Raw genomic sequence first — 27,200 nt, 5'->3', positions numbered from 1 at the left:
GACTTTGGCAAGTCAAAATAAAAAACACCATAAATGATTCTTGGAAGTTTACATGCACCAGCAATGAACAATCACAAAAGAATTCAAGAAAACAATTCCATTTACAATAGCAACTAAAAGAATCAAATATCTAGGAATAAATTTAACCAAGTAGGAAGTGGACTTATGCATGGAAAATTATAAAATATGTCTTAGGAACTGGTCAAGTAACAGAAAAAAATATAGACAAGGTCCCTGCTCTGGTGCAGTTTACTGTCTGGTAAACCATCAGTGATAAAATAGGGACATTAGGACTCTGGGAACAGAGTGGGGTGGAGTCAGGGAAGGCTTCCCTGAGAAGTGCTACTCAAGTAGCCCGGTGAAGCTGGCAATGGGGAATGCTGAGGCGGAGCAGAGGCAACAGTATACATGAATGCATGAAAATGACAGAAAACAAACCACACTGAGAAAGTGAAAGAATTCAGGGGCAGGGGGAGGTGGCAAAAGATGGGGCCAGGGAGATAGCTGTAAGCCAGGTAACAGCACAAGCAGAAGCCATCAAAAGGTTTTAGGGAGGGAGTGACTACAGTCTTGAAAGATAAATAGGGCCACGATATCAAAAATATGAAGGAGTTTAAGCCTCATGGCTCCATCTTCTCCGTAAAGGGCAATATAATCTGCTCAAAGTGAAGAGAAGGGAGATTAGGTGGGGCACTTGAAAAAAATGACAAAGACTTGAAATAACTGTTGAAAGAAAGGGAAGTGGAGTAGGTGAGAGCCCAAATTGATACTAGCACTTGGAATCTGTTACAACATCAATCTACATATTGCTGTGCTATTCTCCAGCAGTCACCACAATATGCACTGAATAAAAATTATTGAACACCCATTACAAGTTAGTCACAATATCCATACATGGATCCAGGGTTGGTAAATTGTGGAATGGATACAGAGGTAGGAAAAGAGAACAAAGATGTTGAACATCCTTAGAGAGTCTTGTCCCAGGCTTTAACATGGTAAGCAAAGAGTAAGCCCAAGAGAAGGCACATACACTAGGAGAAAAGTGTAGGTGTCAAGCAAATAAAAGGTCTGGGAAGCTAAAAATACAGAGAAGAAAAATGAGGATATTACTGAAAAGAACCAAGAGGGAGTAAGGGCAGTGAAGTTAGGAGGCTGTGTTCAGAGACTGCTATAAAGAGTTTTAAGAATATTGACGTGGAAAGTAGAAAGCAATATAAGGTTGAGTAGAAATCACTGAACTGTGTTCACAGAACTTGAGGCTAGAGTGCTGGAAGATGGGTGTTTTTCTAGACTTCGAAATTGTGATGGAAAACATGAGCTAAGTACCCAGGTTGCCAGTGAGACTTTGAGTTCAGGCCATGGAAGAAAAAGATGGTAAACTCACTTGGTGTGGTACTGCCCTTCTCTACTTTGAGATGCCAACATGATACACTGGGAGAAATATTTAGCTAGAGACCATTCAGAATTAAGAGAAAATAGCCACAAACCCTAATGTTACCTTCTGGCAAAATGTCAGAGGCAATTTCAATTGGCTGGCATCTAAGATAGAGCCAGAGTTCTCTTATTTAGCCACCAGATTTCAAAATTTGGTTTACAATTGTTACCCAATAGAACACCAGAGAACTAAAGACTGGAACAAGTGTACAGATCCTTTTTTATAATGTTGAGACCCAAAGGAGAAAGTGTAACAGCCAAATCAGTCATTTTTGCCAGCTGAAAATTCTTACTTAAAGCTTCACATATTAAAATCAGTGAAATAATGAAAAAAGATATTTAAACCAGCAATCTGTTTATGACCTACACTTTATAAGACAAAAATCATTCTGATCTGTTTAGATTAAATTTTCTACCTTCTTCTGTTCTACAAAGCCAAAAAGAACTCTGTCACTGAGCAATCCTGGCCTACAAAATCACACAATTAGGATGCTACTTTGCATAATTAGGGGACATTAAACAGCACCTTTGGATTTAATGCTCTCTGGAATGCTAATATGGTGCCAATATATCACAGAATGACTGAGGTAAAAGCAGTGAATCTTGGCTAAGGATATCATTGAGGAAATGAATGAAATCAAATTTTGAAAAATTTGAGTATTGGAGAAGGTTTTAAAAATTACCGTTGCCCTTAAAGAATAGCAAAGTAAAAGAACTTGGACATTAATAGATTTTATAGCATTGGTGCCTCATACAGTGTTCTTTGTGACTGCCTTTCTCGTTACTATCTCTAAAACTAGTGCACTAGCTCACCACTAACTTTAAAATTATTCATTTATTCCTAAGTGATTGCGTGTATATTTTACATATACCATAAACAGTAATGTATATAAATTATTCATACTTAACATATTTTTAATTTTCTCCTGTATATAAGTGCATAGTTATAATTTTTTGCGAACAAATCAGCTTTGAATGCTTACTTTCTTAGTTTTAAATGGAAGATATCATGGGTAATAGAAGTTTGCTAAAATTTTTGAAAATAAAACTTGGATTAAAATCTCCTGTGGGCTATTCAGAACCCACTTTTTGGTACATTCTTCCTATTATTGGCAAATAAATACTGCTTTCTCCAGATCTTAAGTGTATCCCCTTTTCACCAGAGCAGGGAGATCATTTTGTTTTCCTTCTCTCAAATGGAAAACAAATCTAGACTTTTGGTGAAAATGACACTGATTCTGGTTGGAGGAGATAATTAAAATAGGATAGTTCTTTCTCTGTAGTCATCCGTCCACAATAGTATAAAACCCTTGCTGGGATAGTGACCTAGTCATCTTTGTAGCTCCCAAGCATTCAGTACTAATTACTGCAAGAGTTCAACGAGTGTTTGTTGGAGAAACTAGTGACTACAGGCGAAACAACAATGTATTTAGGAAAGATAAAAGGCACCAGACTAAACATTAGGCATTATCATTCCCCACTAGGCCGAGAACCGTAATCGAACCCCCTATTTTTTTTTTTTTCTCTTATAAATTTAAGACTGGAGAGTGACTCCCAAGCAGAGCAACCCCGGGATAAGTTTCCTCAAACTCTCCCCGTCCGAGAGGGCTTCCCGCGCACACCCTTAGCCCCTCTTCTTCCCGCCGCTTCCCGAGAGCCCTCCGGAGGCATACAAGAGCGCCCTCTCAAACTTCCTCCCAGCTGGGTCCAGGCACCAGACCTAGGGGAACACCCAGGGACCACCTGCCTTCCCCGGGAACACCCGCCAACCCCGCAACTTCCGAGCACTGTGCGGCGCACCGGCTGCGGCGGTAAACAAGCAGAAAGGCTACTTGCTGCCACGCATGCTCACTGGCTTGACCACGGTCACACTGGAGCGCTCAAGAGTGCAAATCCACTTCTCCACAGTTTTGAGGTGACCTGGAAGAATTGGTGCAAAAACGCCAGCTCCTCAAAGGAGGAAGCGGCCTGGCGATTATTGAGATCAGACCGGAGGCGGCTACTCACAAAACAGGGAAAAATCCTTCCCGATCCACTTGTGTGTGCACCCGTGTGATCTCAGACATGCGCAGTCGCCTCCCCCGCGGCGGCGGCGCTGCCTAAGCCGGAAGGTTCGACGGAGTGAAGCCGGGGCTCCACATCTCCCGGGTCATGTCGGCCCAGGGTGACTGCGAGTTCCTAGTGCAGCGAGCCCGGGAGTTGGTGCAGCAGGACCTGTGGGCAGCGAAGGCATGGCTGATCACGGCCCGCAGCCTCTACCCGGCCGACTTTAACATCCAGGTGAGGTCAGGGCCTTGCGTGCGGCCGCCCTGCGAGGAGTGAGGACCTTCCAGCGCCCGTGCTGCGGCCGGGCTGGCAACTGTGCTAGCCTCTGGGGCTCGGCTGCCGCCGGCCCGGAGCCGCCCTTCTCTTTTTCCCTATTTCTCTCTACCTCCGCCGCCCCTGTTCTCCTACACCTTTGCAAGGCCAACACCTTGAGAGACAGCGGACTCCCCTTATGGTCTCATCTGGTTGGATCGGTGGGGGGGGAGGGGTATGTTCTTAGCTAGCCCAGACAGCACATCGTCGCCACTAGAAAAACGCCATTCGCTCGTTCATTTATAATGGCAGCCATTTGTGAAGCGTCTGCTACTTTTTATACATTATCCCACTTAATCCCGAGGGTCACACAGCCAGCCCTTGCGGGAAGGCTGCCTTGTACGTAGCACTGTGTCACCCTGGTGCTGTACTCTCGGGCCCTCTATTTCACACGGGAGGGTGCTTGGTGAATGCCTGCAGTGTACTAGGACCACCCCCGGGCGAAGGTTAAAGACCCATGGCCCGACTTGTGTTGCAGTACGAGATGTACACCATCGAGCGGAATGCAGAGCGGACGGCCACTGCCGGGAGACTGCTGTACGACATGTGAGTGATGAGGCTTCCCTTCAGCACTTACTGCACTGGATTTCTCAGTGAGGTGTTGTTGCTGTGTGTGGAACTGGGAATTGGGGGAAGATCTTCAAGTTCATCTCCATCTCTGGTACCTCAAGTTTACTTAGTAATAAGTCTAGGCCCTCCATTAACAGCTGACATGCCTTCTGCAGAGGAGTCTTATAATTCTTATGTTTTTTTCTTGTTAAAACTTTTCTATCCATTTTTTTTTCTTTTAGAAATAATCTATGCTTATTGTAAATCAAACAGTAGTGAAGTATAGAGAATAAAAAGTGAAAGTCCCTCCTAAACTTACCAGAATTGAAGTTTTGTGCTTATGTGTATACATATAAACACAATATATGTAAAAGGGTTTGGGAGGGAGTTACAAAAATGAGATTATACTATTCATATTTTTCTGCAGCTTTCTTCACCTACTCTGATAGATCTCTTTCCATGTTAGTATGTAGGTATGTACTTCATTCTTTTTGATTCTGCACAGCATTTTATAACCATGCTTTTTCTTGTAGACATTTAGATGGTTTCCACTTATTTGAAATTACGTTCAGAGTATCAGTAAACAATTTTGTCCTCATATTTGGGTGTTTTTCTCTAGAATAGATAATTTGACATAAATTTGTATAGTCAAAAGGTATGCACATTTAAAATGCTGATTTTAAATTTTGATGCTATCAAGTTGCTCTCCAAAAAAATACTTTTCCAATGTACATTTCTACCACCAGTGTATGAGCTCCCTTTTTCCTACACTCTTGCCAATATTACAGCCTTTTTAAAATTTTCACCAGTGTGTCAGGAAAAACTGACATACTGAGTTTTTAAAATTTGTATTATATTACTAATAAAGTTGAATACCTTTTTATATATTTTCTTTGGCCATTTATATTTTTCTGCGATTTGCCTTTGTTCATTTTTTCTTTTGGGTAATTTGGTTTTTTTTTTTCTTGTTGACTTTTAGGAGTTCTTAACATACTATGGTGGCTTATCTTTTCACTTATAAAAACCTTTAAAGACTTATGAGTACTTTCATTTTTCTTAGTTTTGATTTTTATATCTTTGTTTTGTTTGGGCACATCTAAATTTTCACTTTGAATAAAGAAATATGTGTTTTTCTCCAAATGCTAATGTTCTTACTTTATTTTTTGGATACTGTATAGAATCTGACATTTTAATTTACTGCATTCATTTTAAAAATAGGTTTGTGAATTTCCCAGACCAGCCGGTGGTGTGGAGAGAAATCAGCATTATCACATCAGCATTAAGAAATGACTCACAGGATAAACAAACCCAATTTTTAAGAAGTAAGAATGGAGTGATGTCTTAATGGTCTATAAAATTATCATTTCTGGAATACCAAATTATATACAGTAATTTCACAAAAAAGTCTCTTCTGTGATGTTGGTACCCATATGTATATTTTTGGCAACTAAAGTCTGTACAAATGATGTTGTTTCATCTCAAGCATTTGCTTAGAACCCTTTGAGCTTCCTTATAGGATGTGGAGGAAACTGAAAATATTTTTAACGGGCCTTAGAGTAATCAGAAAGCATCTATAGATTTGGCAGATCTCCATAAAGCAGGATAAAAACTTTGATAAATTTATTGTCTCCTTTCTCTTTAACATTCTTTCTGTGTTGGTTGCTGAAGCCAAAGATTTCAAATTCTGGATCAAAAAGAAAGTGGATGGTTTAGATCATTTCAACTTAAACAAGCACATGCTCTTTATCTCACCCCTGCAGCAAGCAGTGCTGTGACCCTTCAAGTACATCATTCTTGTCTTCTGGATCTAATAAAGCCTCCAAATGTTTAATGGTCATTCAGCAAACATCTTGTGTGAACTATTTCCTGACCCCAAAACCTGCCAGGTTGTAGATGAAACCCAACCACAGTGATTCTTCATGTAATGTTTATAATTCTATACATGAAAATGCCTTACATATACTTTGGTTTCAGGATTTTCTTTCACCTTCCAAAAACTTTAAAAAGTGAAACGTGTTGTGTACAGGTTTATTTGAAACTCTCCCTGGTCGGGTGCAGTGTGAAATGTTACTAAAGGTCACAGAACAATGCTTCAACACGCTGGAACGTTCAGAAATGTTGCTTCTACTTTTGAGGCGCTTCCCCGAAACAGTGGTGCAACATGGGGTAAGATTCGATCCTTTCCTTTCTCTGAAGAGCAAACTGATCATCAACACATCTAACAGTATGGCTAGGAGCCTTGGTGTGGATTATACTAAAGCAGAGATTTTGAGGAGCACTTGATAAGACTGAACTTAAATCAAGAAATCTGTCAATAATGCAAAAAGGACATCACTGTTAAAATGTTTTTAAATTTTTTGTCGTATCAGCAGTAAGAAAACAGTTGCCAAGCTTTGATAGTACTATTTATTCACAACTTGTACAGTGAAGTTTGAAAAAAATCCTTATTCCATTGTGTTCAACAATGCATTTTAATTTAAGTAAGAGCAATATATAGTCTGAAGTCTTAACACATGTTTTTCATGTACATCTGCCCTAAGGACACTTTTTCCTCTACTCCTGCCTCTTCCCTATATCTGTAATAATTACTGAAGGCTGTTGGTAGGATTGTTAAGTGCTAGGTGTCTCTTTTTTACTCCCCAGACATGCTGAGGTTAATAGTTTCCCACTTTACAGATGAGAAAACTGAGTCTTAAATGTATTCAGTAACTTCCCGTAGCCAATAAGTGGTACAGTGAGGATTCAGACCATTAACTCGATTAATTCAAACTCTTTGTCATTCTTTCTCATGCCATTTTTCTGACTTCTGGCATGGCTTCACCTTCTCCAAATCTCCTTATTCGTTACTCTAACATCTAACTTTCTGTGTTACATAATCTTTCACATTGTTTCCCCCTACCTTAAAGCATCCTGTGTAGTTGCAAGGAAGATAATGCGAATGTCTTGGTAGATTTTGATAAGCAGACATTCTACTATGTTAGGGCATAGAGTTTTCAGGAAAGTAGTCCTTAAAACTCATAGTTCTACCCAGCCCAACCCAGGTTGTATATGACCGTCTACTCTTAAGAACTCTCGAAAGGGATAATTTTTGTCTAATACATTTTGATGTAGAGAATAAAGTTAGTTTCTACATTTCTTAGAAAATCTCTGCATCTCTTTTATTACTCTAACTCTAGTTGCAGTGCTTTCCTTAAGTTTCTATAGACATTTTGTTAGCATTTTAATTTTGCTAGTTCACAGGACAATAACCAAGAGAGTAGTCAGGTAGTCAGGTGAATTTGGGATCCCTGCTGAGCTATGTTACTGATGCATTCTTTTGTTTTCTAGTATTTAAAAGGAGAATTTTTTTTCTCAGGAAAACCTAAGTATACAGACTACATAATAAATACAAAAATATCCTGTTTCTTAATGTCATTCTGGTGTCTTAAATTTTAACACATTTTTAAATTATTAATTTTATTTTGAAACAGGTTGGCCTTGGGGAGGCATTATTAGAGGCTGAAACGATCGAAGAACAGGAATCTCCTGTTAACTGCTTTAGAAAATTATTTGGTAAGAAGCTTATATTTTGTTCTATTTACCTTACGGTAAGTAGAATATGCTGGGGTAAGGATCACTTCAGGAATAAGGTGATTTGTGGAAAGCAAAGGTGCTTTTCATATTATGGAATTTAAATTCCCGTTTATTATTTTTTTAATCCAGAAAGCATTTAAACAACTTCTAAAGTTTTGTTATGTAGTATTTTATATGTCCAAAAGAATATGTGTAACCGTCTGTAAGTATGAAGCATAATAACAGACAGACATTGGAACCTACTCCCTGACTTAAGAACTAGAGCTCCGCCAGTAATAGAATATACATGTGTTTCCTCCCTGACTCCAGCCACTGCTGTCTTTCTGCATGGTAATTTTTAAATCAATGTGCCAGAGGGTTTTTCCCCCAATATATTTAAGATACTACATTAAATAAACTCTAAAATAAATTTTGTTTTTGCCAGAACCCTAGGGCACACAATCTAATGGGTTTTTTCTTATTTCTTCCCTTCAACAGTCTGTGATGTCCTTCCTCTAATAATTAACAACCATGATGTTCGCTTGCCTGCCAATTTATTATATAAGTACTTGAACAAAGCAGCTGAATTTTATATCAACTATGTCACTAGGTCTACTCAAATAGAAAATCAGCATCAAGGTAAGTGCACATATCTTGAAATTCCATTTAGACAAACTTTAATAAAATTGCAAATTTAGAAATCCCTCATCATTCTGATTTTTCTCTTTTGAATGCATACCAGTTTGATAGTGTTTCTATAATATGGTACCTACAAAAATATATTGCAAGTAAGAAATGAAATGTTTCTAGACCCAGTTCCACCCCGATTGAAACACTCTACTTGCTGAATTGTAACATTAATGCCTGAACTTCATATATTTACCACGACTCAAAATTCACTTCTACTTATACCAATGGACAGTTGTGGGTCCTTGAACAAAATACATAACCTGTTGGGATTTTAATGGGGGATTAGCCATTTTTCTTTCTCTATCAAGTACCACATAAATAATAAGTAGTAATAAGGTTAATTGTGGGTTACTTTTTTCTCACATCTCAGGTGCCCAAGACACAGCTGATTTGATGTCGCCTAGCAAACGCAGTTCTCAAAAGTACATAATAGAAGGGCTGACTGAAAAGTCGTCCCAGATTGTGGACCCTTGGGAGAGGTTGTTTAAGATTTTGAATGTTGTTGGAATGAGATGTGAATGGCAGATGGATAAAGGAAGACGGTAAAAAATTTGTGTATTTCTAGAGTTGCCTATTAGGTCTTTTGATTGCTTAATCTCAGGATCCTTAAAAAAAAAGCACTTTTTTTTTTAAAGCATATAATGTATAGGTATTCTTTTCATTGGGCAAATGGTGTAACTCTCAGTATTTACTTAAAAAGAGCTTAGTTTCTTACTTTTAAAAAAATTCCTAACTGAAATATGAACTCTTAAGATGAAGTTGGGTTTGGAGCTCTTCTTGACAGTTCAGAGAAAAGAGAAGCTACTTGACGTGTTTATATCATGAAATCTTACTCTGATTCCTGCCCTAATTTGGAAGGGGAAATTTGTCATTCATATGCAGATAATAGAGAATAATTTTACATGCCTAGAGCATATTTGGTAAAAATAATGGTTCTGTCATGGCATTTCTTTAGACCTTTTACTGACAAGCCCAGAGTGAGTGAGTTTTATCATCCTTCATCTTTCAGAAGCTATGGTGATATTTTGCATAGAATGAAGGATCTCTGCAGATACATGAACAACTTTGATAATGAAGCTCATGCAAAATATAAAAACCAAGTGGTTTATTCCACTATGTTGGTCTTCTTTAAGAATGCATTCCAGTATGTCAACAGCATACAGCCATCTCTCTTCCAAGGTTGGTTTAAGAATTTTAGGGGTGTCACAGAATACTAGCCTCAGTAGGGATGGTGAAGAAGATGAAAATGTTTAGTCTAACCATTGTCTTTGGATCCAAATAATTGTGGGTGGTACCAGTCCTTTTTTTAGTTGATAGTGGTTTTTACATAAATATGTTTTCATTACAAATTGCTATATCTAAGGATGTAGTGGTACTGTGAAACTAAATTCAGATATCAATTGCCCTTATTTTGAAAAAGCAGCAGACATAGCAGAATGCTGATGTAGAAGTCACAAAGACCTCACAATAGGTAGAGATACTATTTTATTATAGACATAAGGAGTCTAAACACCCACAATCCTTGACAGTACAACACAGCTCTCCTTTTTGTATATTGCCTTATCACCTTTCACATATGTAAATTTTGTTTGGAATTTGTAATCATAATGTACATGTAATTTTGTAATCTTACCTTTTTTGGTAATTTTATGATTCACAAGCTTTGTAAAAAATTTGCAGATACATAAGAACAAATACAAAGAAGGCAGTGTCATTTGTAATCCACCACAGAGAGAAAATGTCTATTAACAATTTGGTGTATAGCTGTGGTCTTTTTTCCTATACATATATGCTTGTTTGTTTACCTGAGATCACAATGAATATACTTTTTAGTGACTATATGTTCATGTCACAATTTAGTAAACTTCCCCTTGATATTAAGTATTCTTTTCCTTGCTGCATTTCTGAATGTTTGGTTTTCTCCCCCTATCCATGTAGGTCCTAATGCCCCAACCCAAATTCCACTGGTTCTTCTTGAGGACGTATCAAATGTATATGGCGATGTAGAAATTGATCGTAATAAACATATACATAAAAAAAGGAAACTAGCTGAGGGACGAGAAAAAACCATGGTAAGCCTTTGAGATATAATTTTTAATACATTATATTTTTATGGTATGCTAAAGATGAATATTTGTAAAATATGGTTTTGGAGCTACAATGTTATTGTATAAGTCAGTGGTTCTCAATTAGAGCTCTATTTTGCCCCCGAGGGGACATTTGGCAATGTCTGGAATCATATCCGATTATCGCTGCTGGGTGGGGAGGGGTTGCCATTAGCATCTCGTGGTTAGAGCAAGGGATGCTGCTGAACATGTTGCCCTGACAGGACAGCCCCCCGGCAAAGAATTATCCACCCCAAAAGGTCAGTAGTGCCGAGGATGAGACACACTCGTCTAAGTCACTTATCCCTGTTTTGACTGAAAGATATCAATTAAATTTTTAAAAGAAAACAAAAGCAAAACCTGTTGGCCCTCTAAACCAGGGCACAGAGGGTGCTGGGCCTCAGAAGGGAAAGTGCAGAGGCATTCAGGGTAGGGAGTAATTACAACCCACTGGGAGAGTCAGGAAGAGTTTCATGAAGGAGGTCAGCATTTGAAATCAGCCTGGAAGGATGTACAGGGTTTTGTCAGTGGGATTGGAAGTAGATTTTGTCAAGAGAAAACAGTTCCACACACAAGCAGGCAACAGGCTAAAGAACATGAAGAGCCATCAGGCTTCTAATTTGGCCAAGCAGCGAGCCTGTGCAGGACAGTGATTTTCAAGCTTCTTTAACTCAGAGAAACCTTTTCTTCAAAATCTTTAGTGGAAACCCACCATGGAACATGAAAGTAGAGATGCTGTAGTTCAGAAGTTGGCAAACTTTTTCTGTAAAGGACCAGGTAATAAATATCTTAGGCTTTGCAGGCCAAACAGTCTCTCTTGCAACAACTCAGCTCTCGTGTGCCCTCCTCTGCCTCCCCCCCCCCCCATATAAACAAAAAGTGACGTGGCTGTGTTCCAATAAAACTTTAGGCCGGTTTGGCCGCAGGTCATTGTTTGCCAACCTCGGCTCCAGAAGAAATGCCCATGGGGAGCCAGGACCCTCACTCACCCGCTTTTTGTCCCCTCCACTACTTTCAAGTTCCCTTCCCCTCTGCCCTTGAGCCTTTGAGTCATTTTACTGGACCCTGGGCAAGATGAGAAATGTGCCTTAATGAGATCAAATTGATGTCACTGTAGACTCTAGTATAGAGGATGGATTGGAGCAGGGAAGACACAGCCTTTCTGAATGTTTGTAAGGTTATTTACCCTTTTGTTAAAATAAATTATTTTCCTTCAGCACAAAAATGCACATATGCACAGTTCTGCAAATAATCCAAGGGGTTGACCGAAGCTTTGAAGCCCAGCCACCCCAGGTTAAGAACTCTGTGCTAACCGCCTCTCCCGGTTGCCCTCTGTCTTCTCTTTCCTCCTTTCTCGACATTCCCAGGTGGGGGCTAATGATCTTTAGCTCTCCCTTCTGGTTTCTAAGGGTGCATAGTTTATCCAGGTGCCTCACTGTAAAACCACAGCCACTTTTCCCACACAGGTAGGGTAACAGTATATTGGAAGTTTTAACTAAAAATAATGATATATCCTCATAATTCAGTACATAAAATACAGCACCAATCCTTCCATTTCTCTCCCTCTCTACCACTTCCTCCCTGGTTCAAACCATCGTAATGTCTTTCCCAGACAATTGGAATAATCATCTTCTCTGTCTGCTTTCATCCTTGTTCCCTGCAGTCTCTTCTCCACACAGCAGACAGAGTGGTCTTTTTTAAACATAAATCCAACCTCACTCCCCTATTCTGCAATCTCTAACGGCTTCCCATCACACTTAGAGTACAAGTTGAACTCTTCACTTTGGCTTTCAAAGCCCTTCATCATCAGGCTCTTCCGTGCTGCAGACACTTTGGCCTTCTTTGCTCCTCCAGCACTATAAGCCCATTCCTTCCTCATGGCCTTTGCACCTGTTTGCAGTTGTGCGTTGTGACAGGAGTGCTTTTCCCTTAGGTCACTGACAGGCTGGGTCCTTGTCATTTGGATCTCAGCCCGAGTGTTTCTCCCAGTGAAGCCTCTGCTGAAAACCCATCTAACATAGACGTGCAATTTTCTTTTCTTTCCTTTTTTTTTTTTTTTTTTACTTAATCCTCTGCACAGCCCTTATTTCTATTTTTTCTTGTTTGTTTATTATCTGGGTCCTCTCAGTAGAGTACAGTCTCCCTGGGACCAAGAGCCTTGTCTGTCTGGTTTACCACTGTCTCCTGGGGATCTAAGCATGCCTGACCCATGGCAGACAGTCAGCAAACGCTTGTTGAATGAATTAATTCCCGTAATTCCCTCTGGTTTGATGTCTGTGCTGTTTACACTGTTAAATAGCTCAGCCTAGGTATCTAGGCTCTTTAAACTTTCCAGCTTGTCTCTTCCTTGTTTTTTTATCTGCCTTGTGTTCATCTAGCAAGGTCCTATTCTCATTCTCTGGCCTTCTAACTAATTTGGGTTTTCCATGTCTTCTCTTTTTTTTTTTTTTTCCAAATTTCCGTCTTTACTCTCTTAACCGATTTTGTTCTTGTTCTCATTCCATCCCACCCTCTACCCCCACCTCACACGGGTCCAGCCTAGTCTTTTTATCTCATCACAGCAGAGATCACAACCTGATGGCCCATTAGCTCAGGTCACAGATGTGTTTTGTTTGGCTTATACAGTGTTTTATTTTGTTAATATTACAGCATTTAATAATTGGAAGATTTCTCATTATTCAAATTTTGACTTTCCTTTAATAATTGGAATGGCTGACAACCATGGCCCCTAATGGTGACCCATAACTGGAGTTAGGTGGTGGCTATCTACCTCAGATGGGCATACATTCTCCACCCAGCTAAACTCACAGTCACGCAGGATGGTGGAGCTAGGGGGTGTCCTCTCCTGTCCGCAGTATGTCCTGTCCCTCCCAGTCCACACTCAAGTATGTTTCCTGTAGTGAAGATTCTTGCTTCGGAACTTCCCCTCAGAGCTACAGAGTGTACTTTTTCATTCCTCAAACAATTTCTCTCTTAACTAAACTTTACAAACTGCTTGGCATGCTACCCTATTCCCAACACACCTGGGGTTCTTCCTATAAACTCTTAATCTTGTTTTCCATAAGTTGCAACACTAATTAACACACCATTCACATTCGTGTATGATATTAGATTGCCAGTACTTGGCAAGGAACAGGACCCTGATGAAACAGAATACCTAACAGGTAGGTTTAGACTAAGAAAGGGGTCTGATTTGTGTCACTGCTGAGGGAGGGTAAGATTATGGGAGCCAGACAGGGTGAGGTGGGGTTGGGTCCCCTGGCATCAAGGAATAGGGGGAGGGGACTAAGCTCTGAAAACAAGACAGGTGGGTAGTCGGAGGTAGGTGCTAAAAAGATATTGCCTCTTTTGACAGAGATTAGCTTGAGGAATAGAGCTTTTTAGCTAAAAAAAACTTACATATATCTTTTAGTGATCTTAATGGAGTAAAAATCTGCAAGGAGAATTTAATTTGGGTCCTTGAATTAGTAAAATGATCCGGTAGAATGAAAGATTTGAGAAATTCTTGAAAATAAAATAGGGTAAAGCTGTTTTACCTTTACCATTTTTTTTTAGCGAATTGACCATACCCAATGTCATTTATAATTGTTGCCTTTATCTGCAGCCCTCTCTTTTCTTTGAGTTATATTACTTGAGTTAAAGAGCAAGAAAAATAGAAATCTGTATTGTAAAATACAAAGGACACTAATAGATAAGTGCAGACAACTGGATCTCTGACCCGGACACCTTGTGTAGACAGAGAGTGGAGCTTAAAACTAGGGGTTGCTATGGAAGAGGGGTTATATGCAGTAATCAGAAGATAAGTAACAGTCTTTTCCCGACATTATTCCTAGAAGAGTCAGCCTTTAATTGTCTGGAAGCAAATTAAATAATATCACATATTGGAAAATAAACTATAAATCCGTTGCTACTTAAGCTTGTGTCTCTCAATGTAAAAACCAAATTTTTTGCTTTTATCAATTGATTGGAAATTTTAACTGCATAGCTTTGCTCTTAAGCCAGCATAAGCTTAGAATTTACCATCAGAAAAGAAAAACACCTTAATTTTAAAAGTAAAAATTGACTGTGCAAGAGTGAAAAGGTTAAAATTTGTATTAATTTTCAAAACTAAGTTGTTAAATTAAAAAAATGTATTATACCCATGATAGTATCCTTTGATATAAAATCCATATAATCAGAATTTTCAGCAATAAGCATAATAATGTTTCACTATATGACTATATTTATAACTTTGTGTTGCTCATGTTCTTCACATTTCTTAAGCAGAGTTCAGATGACGAAGACTGTTCAGCAAAAGGAAGGAATCGTCACATTGTAGTCAATAAAGCAGAGCTTGCGAACTCAATTGAAGTGTTGGAAAGTTTTAAATTGGCCAGGGAGAGCTGGGAGTTGCTGTATTCCCTAGAATTCCTTGACAAGGGTAAGAATGTGCTTATATTGGTGTGGTGCTGTTTAATTTTTGTATATAAAATCATTATGCTAAAAAAAATTCCTTGTGCTACTTGAACTGTCGAGTCACTGATGGATAATTGAGTTGATTGCAGTTCACACATTTTATAGAATTCTTTTTTGAGCAGGATGCCTATCAATGGAAAATAAGTATTTGCATCTCTGCAAATAGAGATATTTGTATCTCTGGCCTTATTTTTCATTGCTGGGTGTGTTTGTTTTGTGTTTTTAGTTCTTTCCCAATGCTTTGTATCTTTCTTAAGCCATATGTAACTAAGAATACAAAGGGTATTGCTGTTTTTATCTGCATTAACTTGTTTGTCTGAAAAATTCAAATTCCAAACACTAGAGAAACCTTACATTCTTTTGTATATAGACATAAAATTCAGGGGAATTTTATTTTCATACTGTTTAAACTATTGAGTATTTCATCATTATTTGGAAATCATTGGCACTTTGCTAACCAGCGTCTTTTTACTATACTTTAGAATCAAGTCTATTACTTTCCTTTTAGCTAGTGGACAGTCATCCGTTGGCCTCGTTCTTTCACTCTGTCAGTACAGAACCCTTTGTTGGATGTCACATCATATATTCTGAGATAATATAGCATCCTTCAAGTTCTCATTGTTGCATCTAGAATTGTGAACACTTGTGTGATTATTTTGGAGGGCTTTTTCCTTTAGTTATAAATTCACTGTTTTAAAAATGAGTAAAATTCTTAGTGTCATTGTATGTTTATTATTTTAATTGGGTGAAAATACATCAGGACCTTATTCTGGGGAAAACAAAGTATTTTAAAAGATAAATAAGTAATACAGGAAGTGCATTTTGAACAGTTCTTGGCACATGATACATCCTTGGTAAATATTGGTGTCCAATAAAAGTATTGCTGATATGAGTGCTATGTTCTGCCTTTACTCTCCAATTGTTTTAGAAATCAAAATTTCTCCCTTTTTTTTTTTTTTTTTGGTAATTTTTCCCTCTGCTGTTTTCTCTTGTTGGGTTTGTTAGTTTTGTTTTGTGTTTGTATTACATGTTTTCAATAACTTTTTTTTTTTTTTAATTCTTGTTCAGAATTTACACGTATTTGTTTGGCATGGAAGACAGATACTTGGCTTTGGTTAAGAATCTTCCTCACTGATATGATCATCTATCAGGTAAAAAATATGTATCCCACGGACCTGCGTCTGTGCAGGAGAATTATTGTTGCAAACCAGCTATAACATGCAAGATATATTCTGTTCCCTCTGTGGACTAATCCTTGCTCCTTTAGAAATATTCTGTTTTCAATGGCTGGAGGATTATGGTCCACTGCCCTCTCAAAATAACTTCACAATGACAAGGCTGCATCTTCTGTGTTACTTCTGGTATGTCCAGTCATACCCATCTGTAAAAGTAGGATTTTAATTTTTCTGTAAAAGATGTGTACTTGTCAACCCCCTCCTCTCTACTTGTCCTCTGCAATCTGGAATCCGAGCTGCTTGTGCTGATAACTCACCAACGAGATGGAGTTTCCAGCCTTTGTTGAAATGGACAGGTGGATGTTTGCATCCTTCATAGAGGAGAAGTGGTGTTAGTAAAATATTTCTAAAGAGATGGTATGTCCAAAATGTACTTTATCAGAGGGCTGGAGTTATATTGTTTAATCTTAAAATTTAAGACCAGAAAGAAAAATCTTTGTATTTATAAAATGGAATACAGAACCCCAGTCGTTTCAATTCTGTTCCTAAGTCTCCTTTCTCCCCCTCAGCTGAGCAAGCAGAGGTACTTTATGTGTAGTTGCTTGCTAAGTGCCTAGTTAACTCTGAGGTTTTCTTTAAAAATGGCTGTGTTCTTTCCCTCCTTGCTGTTATGTCTTTCTAAGGGTCAATATAAAAAGGCAATAGCCAGCTTGCATCATTTAGCAGCTCTCCAGGGATCACTCCCTCAGCCACAGATCACAGGACAGGGGACCCTGGAGCACCAGAGAGCCCTCATCCAGCTAGCGACCTGCCACTTTGCGCTCGGGGAGTACAGGGTAAGTAAAGCACGCCTCACCCAGGAACCCCCGGTGCACCCACTCCCCAGGGCTTTCTCTGTTTCCTGGAGAGAAGCACCTTTTCTCTTACTTCAGTGCATGTTTACTTGAAATTTGGTCTTCTGCCTAGATTTATTATCTAAGCTGCTGATGAAAATCGCCATGATTTTATTTTATTTCATTTTCCCTTTACTATAGCTTCCCTGAAAGTAGCCTTCAATACTTCTCCAATCCTGTTCTTTGTACCATTGTGTCAGAGGATGATCTTTTTTCACTTTCTTGCCTGGCATCCCTTTAAAGTGAAGTCAGTCCTGTTACACTTGGAAAGAAAAGGCAATTATTAAGTGGAATTGGAGAATTTACATGTAGCATATCCAAACCTCAGACTCTTTCTTTTTAATGAGGTGATGACACCTCATAGGGGTGTTGCAGAAGCAGATTTTATATGAGTCTTTTCCTTCAGGAGATTGTGAGCCCCTCATACTACAAAGTGGGGACTGTGTTTTTTACCTTTGAATCCCTCACAGCATCTAGTACAATGATTTGCACAGAGTGCATACTCAATAAGCAGTTGAATTCAACTGAAATGATAAGCACATAAAATTACATATATATGTAGGTACTATATAAATTCAAGGCCACAACACACAAACTGATTTCTTCTTTTCTCTATATATTAAGTTAATTACCTCATGATTAAAAATCCTGAAATAAGTTTTTAAACTTGAACTCTGAAGTATGATTTATAATTTGCCATAATGATTTTTAGAAAGAAACAGTTGGAGAGCATGTAGAGTATGCAGATTTAAAATTGAGAACACTTTTCTACCATCCTTTATGTAAGTATCAGGTACGTGGATTTTAGTTTTAAATTAATTCCTCCTGATAACATAGAAGAGAGCAACTCTTCCCCCAAGCAGATATAGATACAGATCTTATAGAATTAGATAGCTATACAAAGCGCCACTGTTGTGCATTGTACAAATAAAATAAACTCATAGCCATAATTAAGCTAGGCTCATTCTCTCTGAGGGCTTCAGTTACCACCTCTGAGCTGGTCACCGTTAGGCCTATCAGACTTACCCAATTCGTGAACGTCCAACTGCCTGTCTTCAGTTCAGTCTTGACATGTCTAAATATAAGTTTCCTTAGTTCCTTGGATCTTAGGTACAAAAACGTTTGACTCATAGTTGACCATTAATCTAGCTAATCAATTCTATCTCCTTTAGATTCTTCATATATTGTCTTTGGTATATTGTCCTTTATTTCCATTGCCACTGCCACCCTAAAATCCATGCCCTTTAACTGAGCTTTTTGCCTAAAATCGTTTCTCACCAAGTCTACAATTGATGACCATTGTTTTTTTTAAAAAAAAAAACATTGCTTTCTTCATTCCACTTAATTGAAGTGTTGACTCTCTAGGTGCCCAGTGTTGAACCAGGCACTGGAATGTGGAGTACAAGCAGAGTGTGGGGAATACAGGATCCCTTACTCAGCCGTGAATCACTTGAGTTGGAAAGTATAATTATTTGTATAAGACAGTTTAAAGTCAAATATTAAGTGGTATACCTCAGACGTATGCACAATAGGCATTCATGTAAGGGTGTTTTCACCAGGGTCCATGTAATCCAGGAACGATCTATAGAAAACATTGGCTGGAGGTGAGCACTGATGGGTGGTGGCCATACCTGACTCTGAAGTACAAGTTCTGACCACCACTTGCTAACTTGGAGACCTCACCAGAACTGCCTAACTCCATAGTTCAAATTCGTAGCTGTCAAGTTGCCAGTCTCTAAGCTAGAGCTTCGCAGGCCATGGTTGGGCTCCAGATGTGCTGAAATACGGACCTCTCATCCTGAGCACATCACCTGTGGTCTGGGGTAGCTAGAGCCCCTGGTTGGTTGCTAACAGCTCTGAACAGCCTCTTGCCCTCACCTGTTGTACCATACAAAAATTATTTTCTGGATGTGCCAAGACATGAGAAAGGTCGAGAAACAAGATTTTACAGCTCCAATTCATTGTCTGTAAAATTATAATAATAGGAGAGTCGTGCCTGACACATAGAAAATATTCCCTAAATGTAATATTATTATTATTATTACTAGGGTTTTAATAGGTAGACAGAAGGCAAGTGGTGATGCTTTACTTTTTGTGAATCAGGACCAGTCTGCTTGGTGTGGCATTTGAGGCCTTCCCTAATACTGCTTCTATCCAGTTTCTTATAACTGTATTTCCTAAACCAAACCCTCTGTCTTAGTTTCCAGGGCTGCTAAAGACCACGGACTGGTTGGCTTAGCAGGAATTTATTGTCTCATAGTCAAATCAGCAAGCTGTGTTTTCTCTGAAGTCTGTAGCGTGCTGGTGGTGGCTAGCTGGCTGGCAGTCTGTCTCCTTCAGTCTCCTCTTGCTCAGTCGTCCATCTAGATTTCCTTTCCTTATAAGGCCTCCAGTTCTTGGATTAAGGCCCACCCTGATTCAGTTTGGCCTCATCTAAATAACATCTTCAAAGATCCTGTTTACAAATGAGTCCATACCCACCAGACTGGGGGTTAAGACGAACATGTCTGTGGGGGGCATGATTCAATCCACCCCAAACTCTCCTTCCCCTAAAGTGAATCACCTAACACTCATACACAGCCCTTCCCCACCTCCTCCTCTCCTGCTTTAAAAACCCTCTTTTCTCTTTTCCACACTCCAGATCTTCCCCCTTTTAAGGCTTAGATCAGGGTAACTTCCCTGCCTGGAAGTTTCCCTCTAGTTTGGAGGGAGTAGATAGATAGACTATCTATCTACTGTTTATTCCTCCATATTCTCTTATTTTGTTAATTTTTTCTTTTTTTTTTTGAGTTAGTAAATGTCTTTAAGGCAGGACAGTGACTTCTTTTGGATGCTACTGGGCTGTTAAACACCTTGGTAGAAGTTTAGTTAATACTTGATTAATTTTTTTAGGTCTTATTCTTTGTTTCTTAATAGCAAGAATGGTTATTATTCTGGCAAAGGCTAATACAGAGAATTAACCTTACTGTTACTTTTTCTACATTTGCTGTTGGGGAAAAAATAATGATCACATAAAGAGACTATAGTCTCAAGGCAGAGCTGCAGACTTTGTACAGAAGTTGCTCAATTTTTCTGTTGCATTTGTGTGCTGCAGATATTTTGGTGTTACATTTGATTTGGTTTTGGTTTCAGTTTTAGAAACTTCAGGTTAGTTCCTTTTGGTCTTATCCTCTTTAGATGACATGTGAAAAAGTCCTTGATCTGATGTGCTACATGATACTTCCCATTCAAGATGGAGGCAAATCTCAGGAAGAACCATCAAAAATAAAGCCCAAATTTAGAAAAGGTACAGTGATAAGTTTTATTTTTATTTTGTAAAAAGAAAATAGCTGTACTATCCAAGACTGGGAAGTGTTTTGCAGTTCCTGATAAGATAATACTGTTGTAATCTCAGGGTTTGACAAACTGTATAAAAAGTTAAGTCCTTGCCAAGTTGTCCCTTGGCTCTAATTTTGTAAACATCTGTAAATCTGCATTTCTTCCAAGGACACATTACTTCCTGAGTTTCTTTCTTTGGAGAATATCACTGAACCTCCTAATTGATCTTAATTCAATTTTATTGAGATATATTCACGTACCATGCAGCCATACAAAGCGTACATTCAGTTGTTCACAGTACCATTATATAGTTGTGCATTATCACCAAAATTAATTTTTGAACATTTTCATTACCACACACACAAAAATAATAAGAATAAAAAAGTGAAAAAGAACAATTAAAGTAAAAAAGAACACTGGGTGCCTTTTTTTTTGCCCCATTTATCGACTCATCCATCCATACACTGGACAAAGGGGAATGTGGTCCATATGGCTTTCCCAATCACATTGTCATCCCTCATAAGCTACGTTTTTATACAATCAACTGAACTCCTTTTTCTATCTTTACCAATTACAGAAAAATTGTAGATAATTAGTTAAGAAGTATATCTTAGTGTATTTCCCTGTTTGGTCATTTGGGCTCTACCTCAAGTTGTACATTGCTTGAAAAAACTACATAAATTTATAGTTTGAAATGCTTATGTAAGAAAGGAAAAACTTAGATCACTATCTGTGACCTAAGTTTCCACCTTAAAAGTTAGAAAAAGATAAGCACATAAGTGGAAGGCAGGAAATAGTAAAATTAAGAGTAGAAATCAATGGAATAGAAAACAAAATAGTTAAAGTTATTAAAGCCAAAAGTTAATTCTTTGAAAAAAAAAATAAAATTGATAAACCCCTAACAATATTAATCAAGAAGAAAGTATACACAAATTATCACTATTAGGTATGAAAGATGTCACTGCAGATCCTACTGAAATCTAAAGGATAATTAAAGAATACCTTATGAATAACTTTATGCCAGTAAATTCAACAACTTAGATGAAATGGAAAAATTCCCTGAAAAACAGAACTGACACAAAATAAAGTAGAATATCTGAATGTTTCCTATATCTATCAAAGAAATTGAATTTGTTATCGAAATCCACCCCACAAAGAAAACTCCAGGCCCAAATGGCTACACTGGTGAATTCTGTCAGGCAATTAATGAAGAAATAATACCAGTCCTACATAAATTCTTTCAGAAAATAGTGGAAAAGAGAAAATGTTGCAATTCATTTTAGGAGACCAACATAACCCCAATAACAAAACCAAATAAGGAACATTACAGGAAAAGAAAGTTAAAGAGTGGTATCCATCATGAACATAGATCCAAAATTCTTAACAAAATATTTGCAAATAGAATACAACAGTATATAAGAAGGATAAAATATTATGGCCATGTATCCTGGGAAAGCAAGCATGGTTTACAAAAATCAGTGTAATTCACCACATAAGCAGAATAAATGAGAAAAATATTGTCTTTATGCAGGCAGAATTCAACAACTATTCGTGATAAAAACTCACAGCAAACTAAAAATAGAAGGAAACTTCCCCAACATCGTACTTAACTCTGAAATATCAAATGCTTCTCCCCATAAGATCAAGACCAAGAGAAGGATATCTGTCTCACCACTTCTATTCAATATACTGGAGATCCTAGCTAGTACAATAAGACAAGGAAAAGGAATAAAGGCATAAAGATTGAAAAAGACTGTCTTTATTAACATATTTGGATATATAGAAAATCCTAAAGAATCTCAAAAAAAAAAAAAAAAAAAACCCTACTAAAACTAATAAGTAAATTTTCCAAGACTGTATTTTACAAAAAATTTCAATTCATATAGGCCAGCAATAAGTAATTAGAAAATGAAATTTTTAAAATGCTGTTAGGAGTCAATTTAATATAAAATGTGCAAAACCTCGACATTGAAAATTACAAAACATTCCTGAAAGATTTAAAAGGAGCTTAAAAAAATGGAAAGATAAATCATATTCATATATTGTTAAGATGTCATTTCTCCCAAAATTTATCTATAAATTCAGTGCAATTCCAATCATACCTTTTTGGTAGAAATTGACAAGCTGATTCTAAAATTTATATGGAATTGCAAATAATATAAACTAGCAAGTCTTGAAAAAAATGAAAAAAGAGGACTTAAACTACCTGATAGCAAGACTTAATATAAAGCTACAGTGATCAAGACCATATAATATTGGTATAAGAATGGAGAGTTCAGAAATAGACCCACACTACCTGGTCAGTAATTTTCAGTGAAGGCACCAAAGTAATTGAGTGGTAAAAGGAAAGTCTTTACAACCAATGCTGTAACAAATGGATTTCCATATGGAAGAAAAAAAGAGGGGAGGAACTCAACCTACCTCACATTAGTCACAAAAATTAATTTGAGATGGACATAGACTAAATGGAAAAGCTAAAAAAAAATGGCATTTTTAGAAGAAATAAAATATCTTCACAACTGTTGCTAAGCGGATTTCTTAGGACACTAAGCTTTCTAGAACAAAAAGAATGATAGTTTTGATAATTATTAAAAGCCCTTGTGAGTAAATGGGAGTTTATTATATATTCTCTTTACTTTGTATATGTTTGAAATTGTCCATAATAAAAAAAAAAAGTTTTTAAAAAGAAATAGCCAGGACCCCTTCAAAAATTAGATACCTCTCTAGAACAGAAATAGATCAGGTGAATGAGACTTGACTTACTTGACATCAAGACTTATTTTAAAGCTGTAATAAGAAGATATATAGTATTAGCATAAGGATTGAGTGGCAGAACAGAATAGTGAATGTAGGAACACAGGACATTACAATTCAGTAGAGGAAGGATGGATTTATATAAATGGTACTGGGAGAATTGATTATCCAAATGGAAAAACCAAAATAATTTGATTGGGGTTTTGGTTTGAAGCCATTGCTTACACAAGTTTTCCACAAGTGCATGCACGCACACACACACATATTTATAAATGTTTATTTCAGCATTGTTTATTACAGTGAAAAATTGGAAATCTCATTGTCTACCATTAAGAGAGTAGATAAGTCAATTGTGGTTTCTGTAAACAACTGAAACTTTATAGCAGTGAAAATCAGTGAGCTAGAGCTCCATGTATCCATCTAGATTGATCTCAAACACATGAGGATGAGTGAAAAAAGCACTTGGAGAAAGATACATGCAGTATGGCACCACTTGTAGAGTAGACTGAAAATATACTTTCTCCTCCACCTTTTGGTCAAAATGGCATTCTCAATCCCCCAATGCCAGAGTCAGGCTCATCCCCAGAATCTGTGTCCTACGTCGCCAGGGAGACTCACCCACCTGGGGGTTCCTGTCCCATGTTGGGGAGAGGGTAATGAATTTATTTGCAGATTTAGGCTTAGAGACAGGAAGTCCACATTTGAGCAACAAAAGAGGCTTTCTGGAGGTGACTCCCAGGCATAACCGTAGGTGGGCTGGGCCTCCCCTTTATAACCATATGCTTCACAAGAGCAAGCCTCAAGATCAAGGCCTTGACTTATAAAGTAGGGGGTTCCTAATTTCACATAGCTTATGTTCTATCCATGATAATCAACCAGTATCTCACATTATCATCACTTAGTTGTACAATCCTCATCACTCTCCATTTTAAACAAGTCTCATGACCCAAAACACCCCACAGCTCTTTTTCAGCCCTTAATTATTTGTCCCTAGTATTTGTGTGGTACTAGTAAGGTATTCCTATTATTTATAGTCCCTAGTATGTAATTGGTAGATTTTTCCCACATACCACTCTATTGTCAGCTCTCTGTACCAGTGTCATACCTTAGAAGTATGTCATGCAAGCACCTAACTATATTTGTAGTGCTAATCTGTGGGACACAGGCCTTTAAACAACCCCTTTCAATCCTGTTCGTCTTCAGTGCAGCTCTGATACTTATAATCCTATTAACAATCATTACCCCTATCTATTTCCATACCTTTAAATTCACCCTCATTAACATATCTGAACATACTAGGTTATCATTCCTCCTTCACTAGCTTCTGTCTATTTCTAGGTACTCAGTATTCTACATTATAAGACATTGATTTTATATTTTTCAGGGAGTTCACAGTTGTGGTAACATACAGTATCTCTCCTTTCGTGTCTGACTTATTTCACTCAGCATTATATCTTCAGGGTTCATCCATGTTGCCATATGTTTTAGGACCTTGTTAAAGTTTGCTTTTTAAAACATGTTTTCTTTGATAATAACGTGCATGTTATGGACTTTTGTTAGGTTTGGATCTGAAGCTTCTGCCTTGTACCAGCAAGGCCATTATGCCTTACTGCCTGCATTTAATGTTAGCCTGTTTTAAGGTAAGTTTAAAGCTGATTAGTCTGAACAACTTTTAATTTGAAATATTGTTCTGATCATCTTGGATGACGAGCTGAGAGCCTTGTGAATGAATGTTAGTTTAGTACTTTTAAAGGGCAGGTTGGTGGAGTGGGAAAAGCACATGGGCTAGGAATTAGCAAATATTTACTAAATAACAACCGCTTAGGGCAAAGTTGAGTAGAAACTATCTCCATCCTTGAGGAGTTTACAAATAATAGTAAGACAAATATGCAAATAACCTTTCCCTTTGTAGGGATCAATAAATATTTTAGGAACTAATATACTATTCACAATGTATTAGCTACCAGAAGAAGGTAATACAAACACTGTTTGGTTCGTAGAGGGATGGCCAGTGTATGATAAAGATGTGGTGGCGAAAGCATTTTATTTAGGCTTTAAGATAAACACCAGCAAAGGCACGATAGAGTTGGGCAGGTTAAGAGACACCAGGGTCCTTGGCTGCAGTTAGAGCAGAGCCTTACAGTGGAGAGGATTTTCATGGAGGTTTATGAGCAAGAGAACAACAATGTCGGGTCTCTACTTCAGTGTAGAAATTCCCAGACTTAACCCAGCATCAGAGCCACTTGGGGCACTGGGAACAACTTGTAGTGTGATTTTAGGCAAAGCTGCTCATGTAGAACAAAAAGTCCTCTGGCTGTTTCTGTGGTTCATACCCCAGTGTCCTGCCTTGCTGCCTGTGGCCTTTTTTTCTCTTAACCCCACGTTCTCCTCAAACCCTTCTCTCCTAGAGGACCTCTTGCCCACCTTCCCCTCCCACTGCCCCTTAAAAGAAATATCCAAAGTCTTCTCTCTGTTGTACAGAAATGTCCAGTTTTCTCTAGCCCTTATTCTCAAACTCACATGCTTTGGGTCCTCCGGTGTGTATCTCACTCCTGGGAAAGATGCTCATGGAAACACAGTGACTGCATGAGGGAGCCTGAGGCTTCTCTCACCTTGATCCACCCTCCTTAGAAGGAAGTTGTGAAGTTTAGCAACTTTTTTCCTGCTTTGTTCCTTCTACTCTAATGATCTTTAGCATACATTTTCAAATAACAGCAATTTTTAGGAAGTTATATTTGGTGCATTTTAAATTACACTATGATCTCCTTTTCCTTCTTTGTCTCCTGCAGCTTAGAGCATTCACGGACAGCAGGGATGACATGGCTTTGGGGCACGTGATCGTATTGCTCCAGCAGGAGTGGCCTCGGGGAGAGAATCTTTTCTTGAAAGCCATCAATAAGATTTGCCAACAAGGAAATTTCCAGTATGAGAATTTTTTCAATTACGTTACAAGTATCCTTTTTCTTGTTCTAGCATAACAGAGTCTGATATTTTAGAACGAATATATGGTACAGAAATGAATGAACCATGCTGGGTAGAAATAATAGTTTTAACTAACTACTTATATTTTTAGCCCCTTTTGAGAAAAAAAGAGGAGGAATGGCAGTTCAAAAATGGGGCTTTGTCTTGTGAAAGTCATAAAAGGCTCCAACGAGGAATAGTCAGCAACCTTGTTCCATTTTCCATATCCAGCTGACCTCTAGGAAGGTACCTGAGGTGCCTGACGTAAAAGCCAAGTGGCTGGGTTAGCAACAGAATATGGTAGTTCATTATCCTTCATCTGTCAGAAGAGTGCCTGCCCACTGTGGCCTCCTCGCCTGGGACTTTAGTTGTCCCTCGGGATCAGTTGTTAGGGCACCACGCCACGGCTCTCACAGCTGCCACGGGTACCCACTAAGGATGCTGCCCAGCACGGGAAGTGCTTTCAATGACAGGTAATGCCTTATTTCACCCAGTTTATTAGGCAGAGACCTTTGAATTGAAGGTCATTATACTTTGTTGCTTATCTGGTAACATTGTCCAAGTGCCTAGAGCAATATTTCCTAACCTTTCTTTGGACACAGACACCTTTTGAGGATTTGATGAAAGCTATAGAACTTTTCACCAGAAAAAAAAATGTACTTATGACTCATCTACATTTTGAATAAAATTTGGGGGATTCACAGAAGCCTCCAAAAATCTTTGCACCCTAGGTTTGAAGAAATAGTCACTTCGTTTTTATGAATTTCATATTCTGTAATCCAAAATAATCCCCTCCCCTTCCACCACCTCTTTCTTTCTTAGTAAGCAAACAAAGGCTCTTGCTTTTTTGACCATATAGATCTGTTTATTATATAGATGAGAAGGATGGTGTTCTGATGCCTGTTAGCCTAGCAAATCTTACGTTAAGAATTACCTTTGTGAGGCAGTTTGCTGTG

General features: G+C 38.2%; 1 protein-coding gene across 5 annotated transcripts in view; it reads left to right on the top strand.

Moving 5' to 3' along the window:
• Nucleotides 1-3,462: 3,462 nt before the first annotated feature.
• The window catches only part of INTS10 (integrator complex subunit 10), a 29,716-nt gene continuing 5,978 nt past the window's right edge, over nucleotides 3,463-27,200 (top strand). The window contains exons 1-16 of one of the 5 annotated variants that reach the window (XM_037812824.1): nucleotides 3,576-3,714; nucleotides 4,271-4,338; nucleotides 4,769-4,814; nucleotides 5,560-5,663; nucleotides 6,368-6,507; nucleotides 7,812-7,893; nucleotides 8,392-8,532; nucleotides 8,954-9,125; nucleotides 9,593-9,762; nucleotides 10,522-10,655; nucleotides 14,952-15,108; nucleotides 16,212-16,294; nucleotides 17,002-17,154; nucleotides 20,389-20,497; nucleotides 24,844-24,923; nucleotides 26,073-26,235. In XM_037812824.1, coding sequence (XP_037668752.1) covers nucleotides 4,296-4,338; nucleotides 4,769-4,814; nucleotides 5,560-5,663; nucleotides 6,368-6,507; nucleotides 7,812-7,893; nucleotides 8,392-8,532; nucleotides 8,954-9,125; nucleotides 9,593-9,762; nucleotides 10,522-10,655; nucleotides 14,952-15,108; nucleotides 16,212-16,294; nucleotides 17,002-17,154; nucleotides 20,389-20,497; nucleotides 24,844-24,923; nucleotides 26,073-26,235 — 1,777 coding nt within the window. In that variant the 5' untranslated portion in view covers nucleotides 3,576-3,714; nucleotides 4,271-4,295. Of the gene's footprint in view, nucleotides 3,715-4,270; nucleotides 4,339-4,768; nucleotides 4,815-5,559; nucleotides 5,664-6,367; nucleotides 6,508-7,811; nucleotides 7,894-8,391; nucleotides 8,533-8,953; nucleotides 9,126-9,592; nucleotides 9,763-10,521; nucleotides 10,656-14,951; nucleotides 15,109-16,211; nucleotides 16,295-17,001; nucleotides 17,155-20,388; nucleotides 20,498-24,843; nucleotides 24,924-26,072; nucleotides 26,236-27,200 lie in introns of all 5 variants that reach the window. The other 4 variants (XM_037812820.1, XM_037812821.1, XM_037812822.1 and 1 more) reach the window with 4 other exon arrangements.

The sequence above is a fragment of the Choloepus didactylus genome, chromosome 20 (genome assembly GCF_015220235.1).
Source record: "Choloepus didactylus isolate mChoDid1 chromosome 20, mChoDid1.pri, whole genome shotgun sequence".
Lineage (NCBI taxonomy): Eukaryota > Metazoa > Chordata > Mammalia > Pilosa > Megalonychidae > Choloepus > Choloepus didactylus.
Note: the sequence above shows the minus strand (reverse complement) of the source record. Positions and strands in the feature narration are given on the sequence as shown.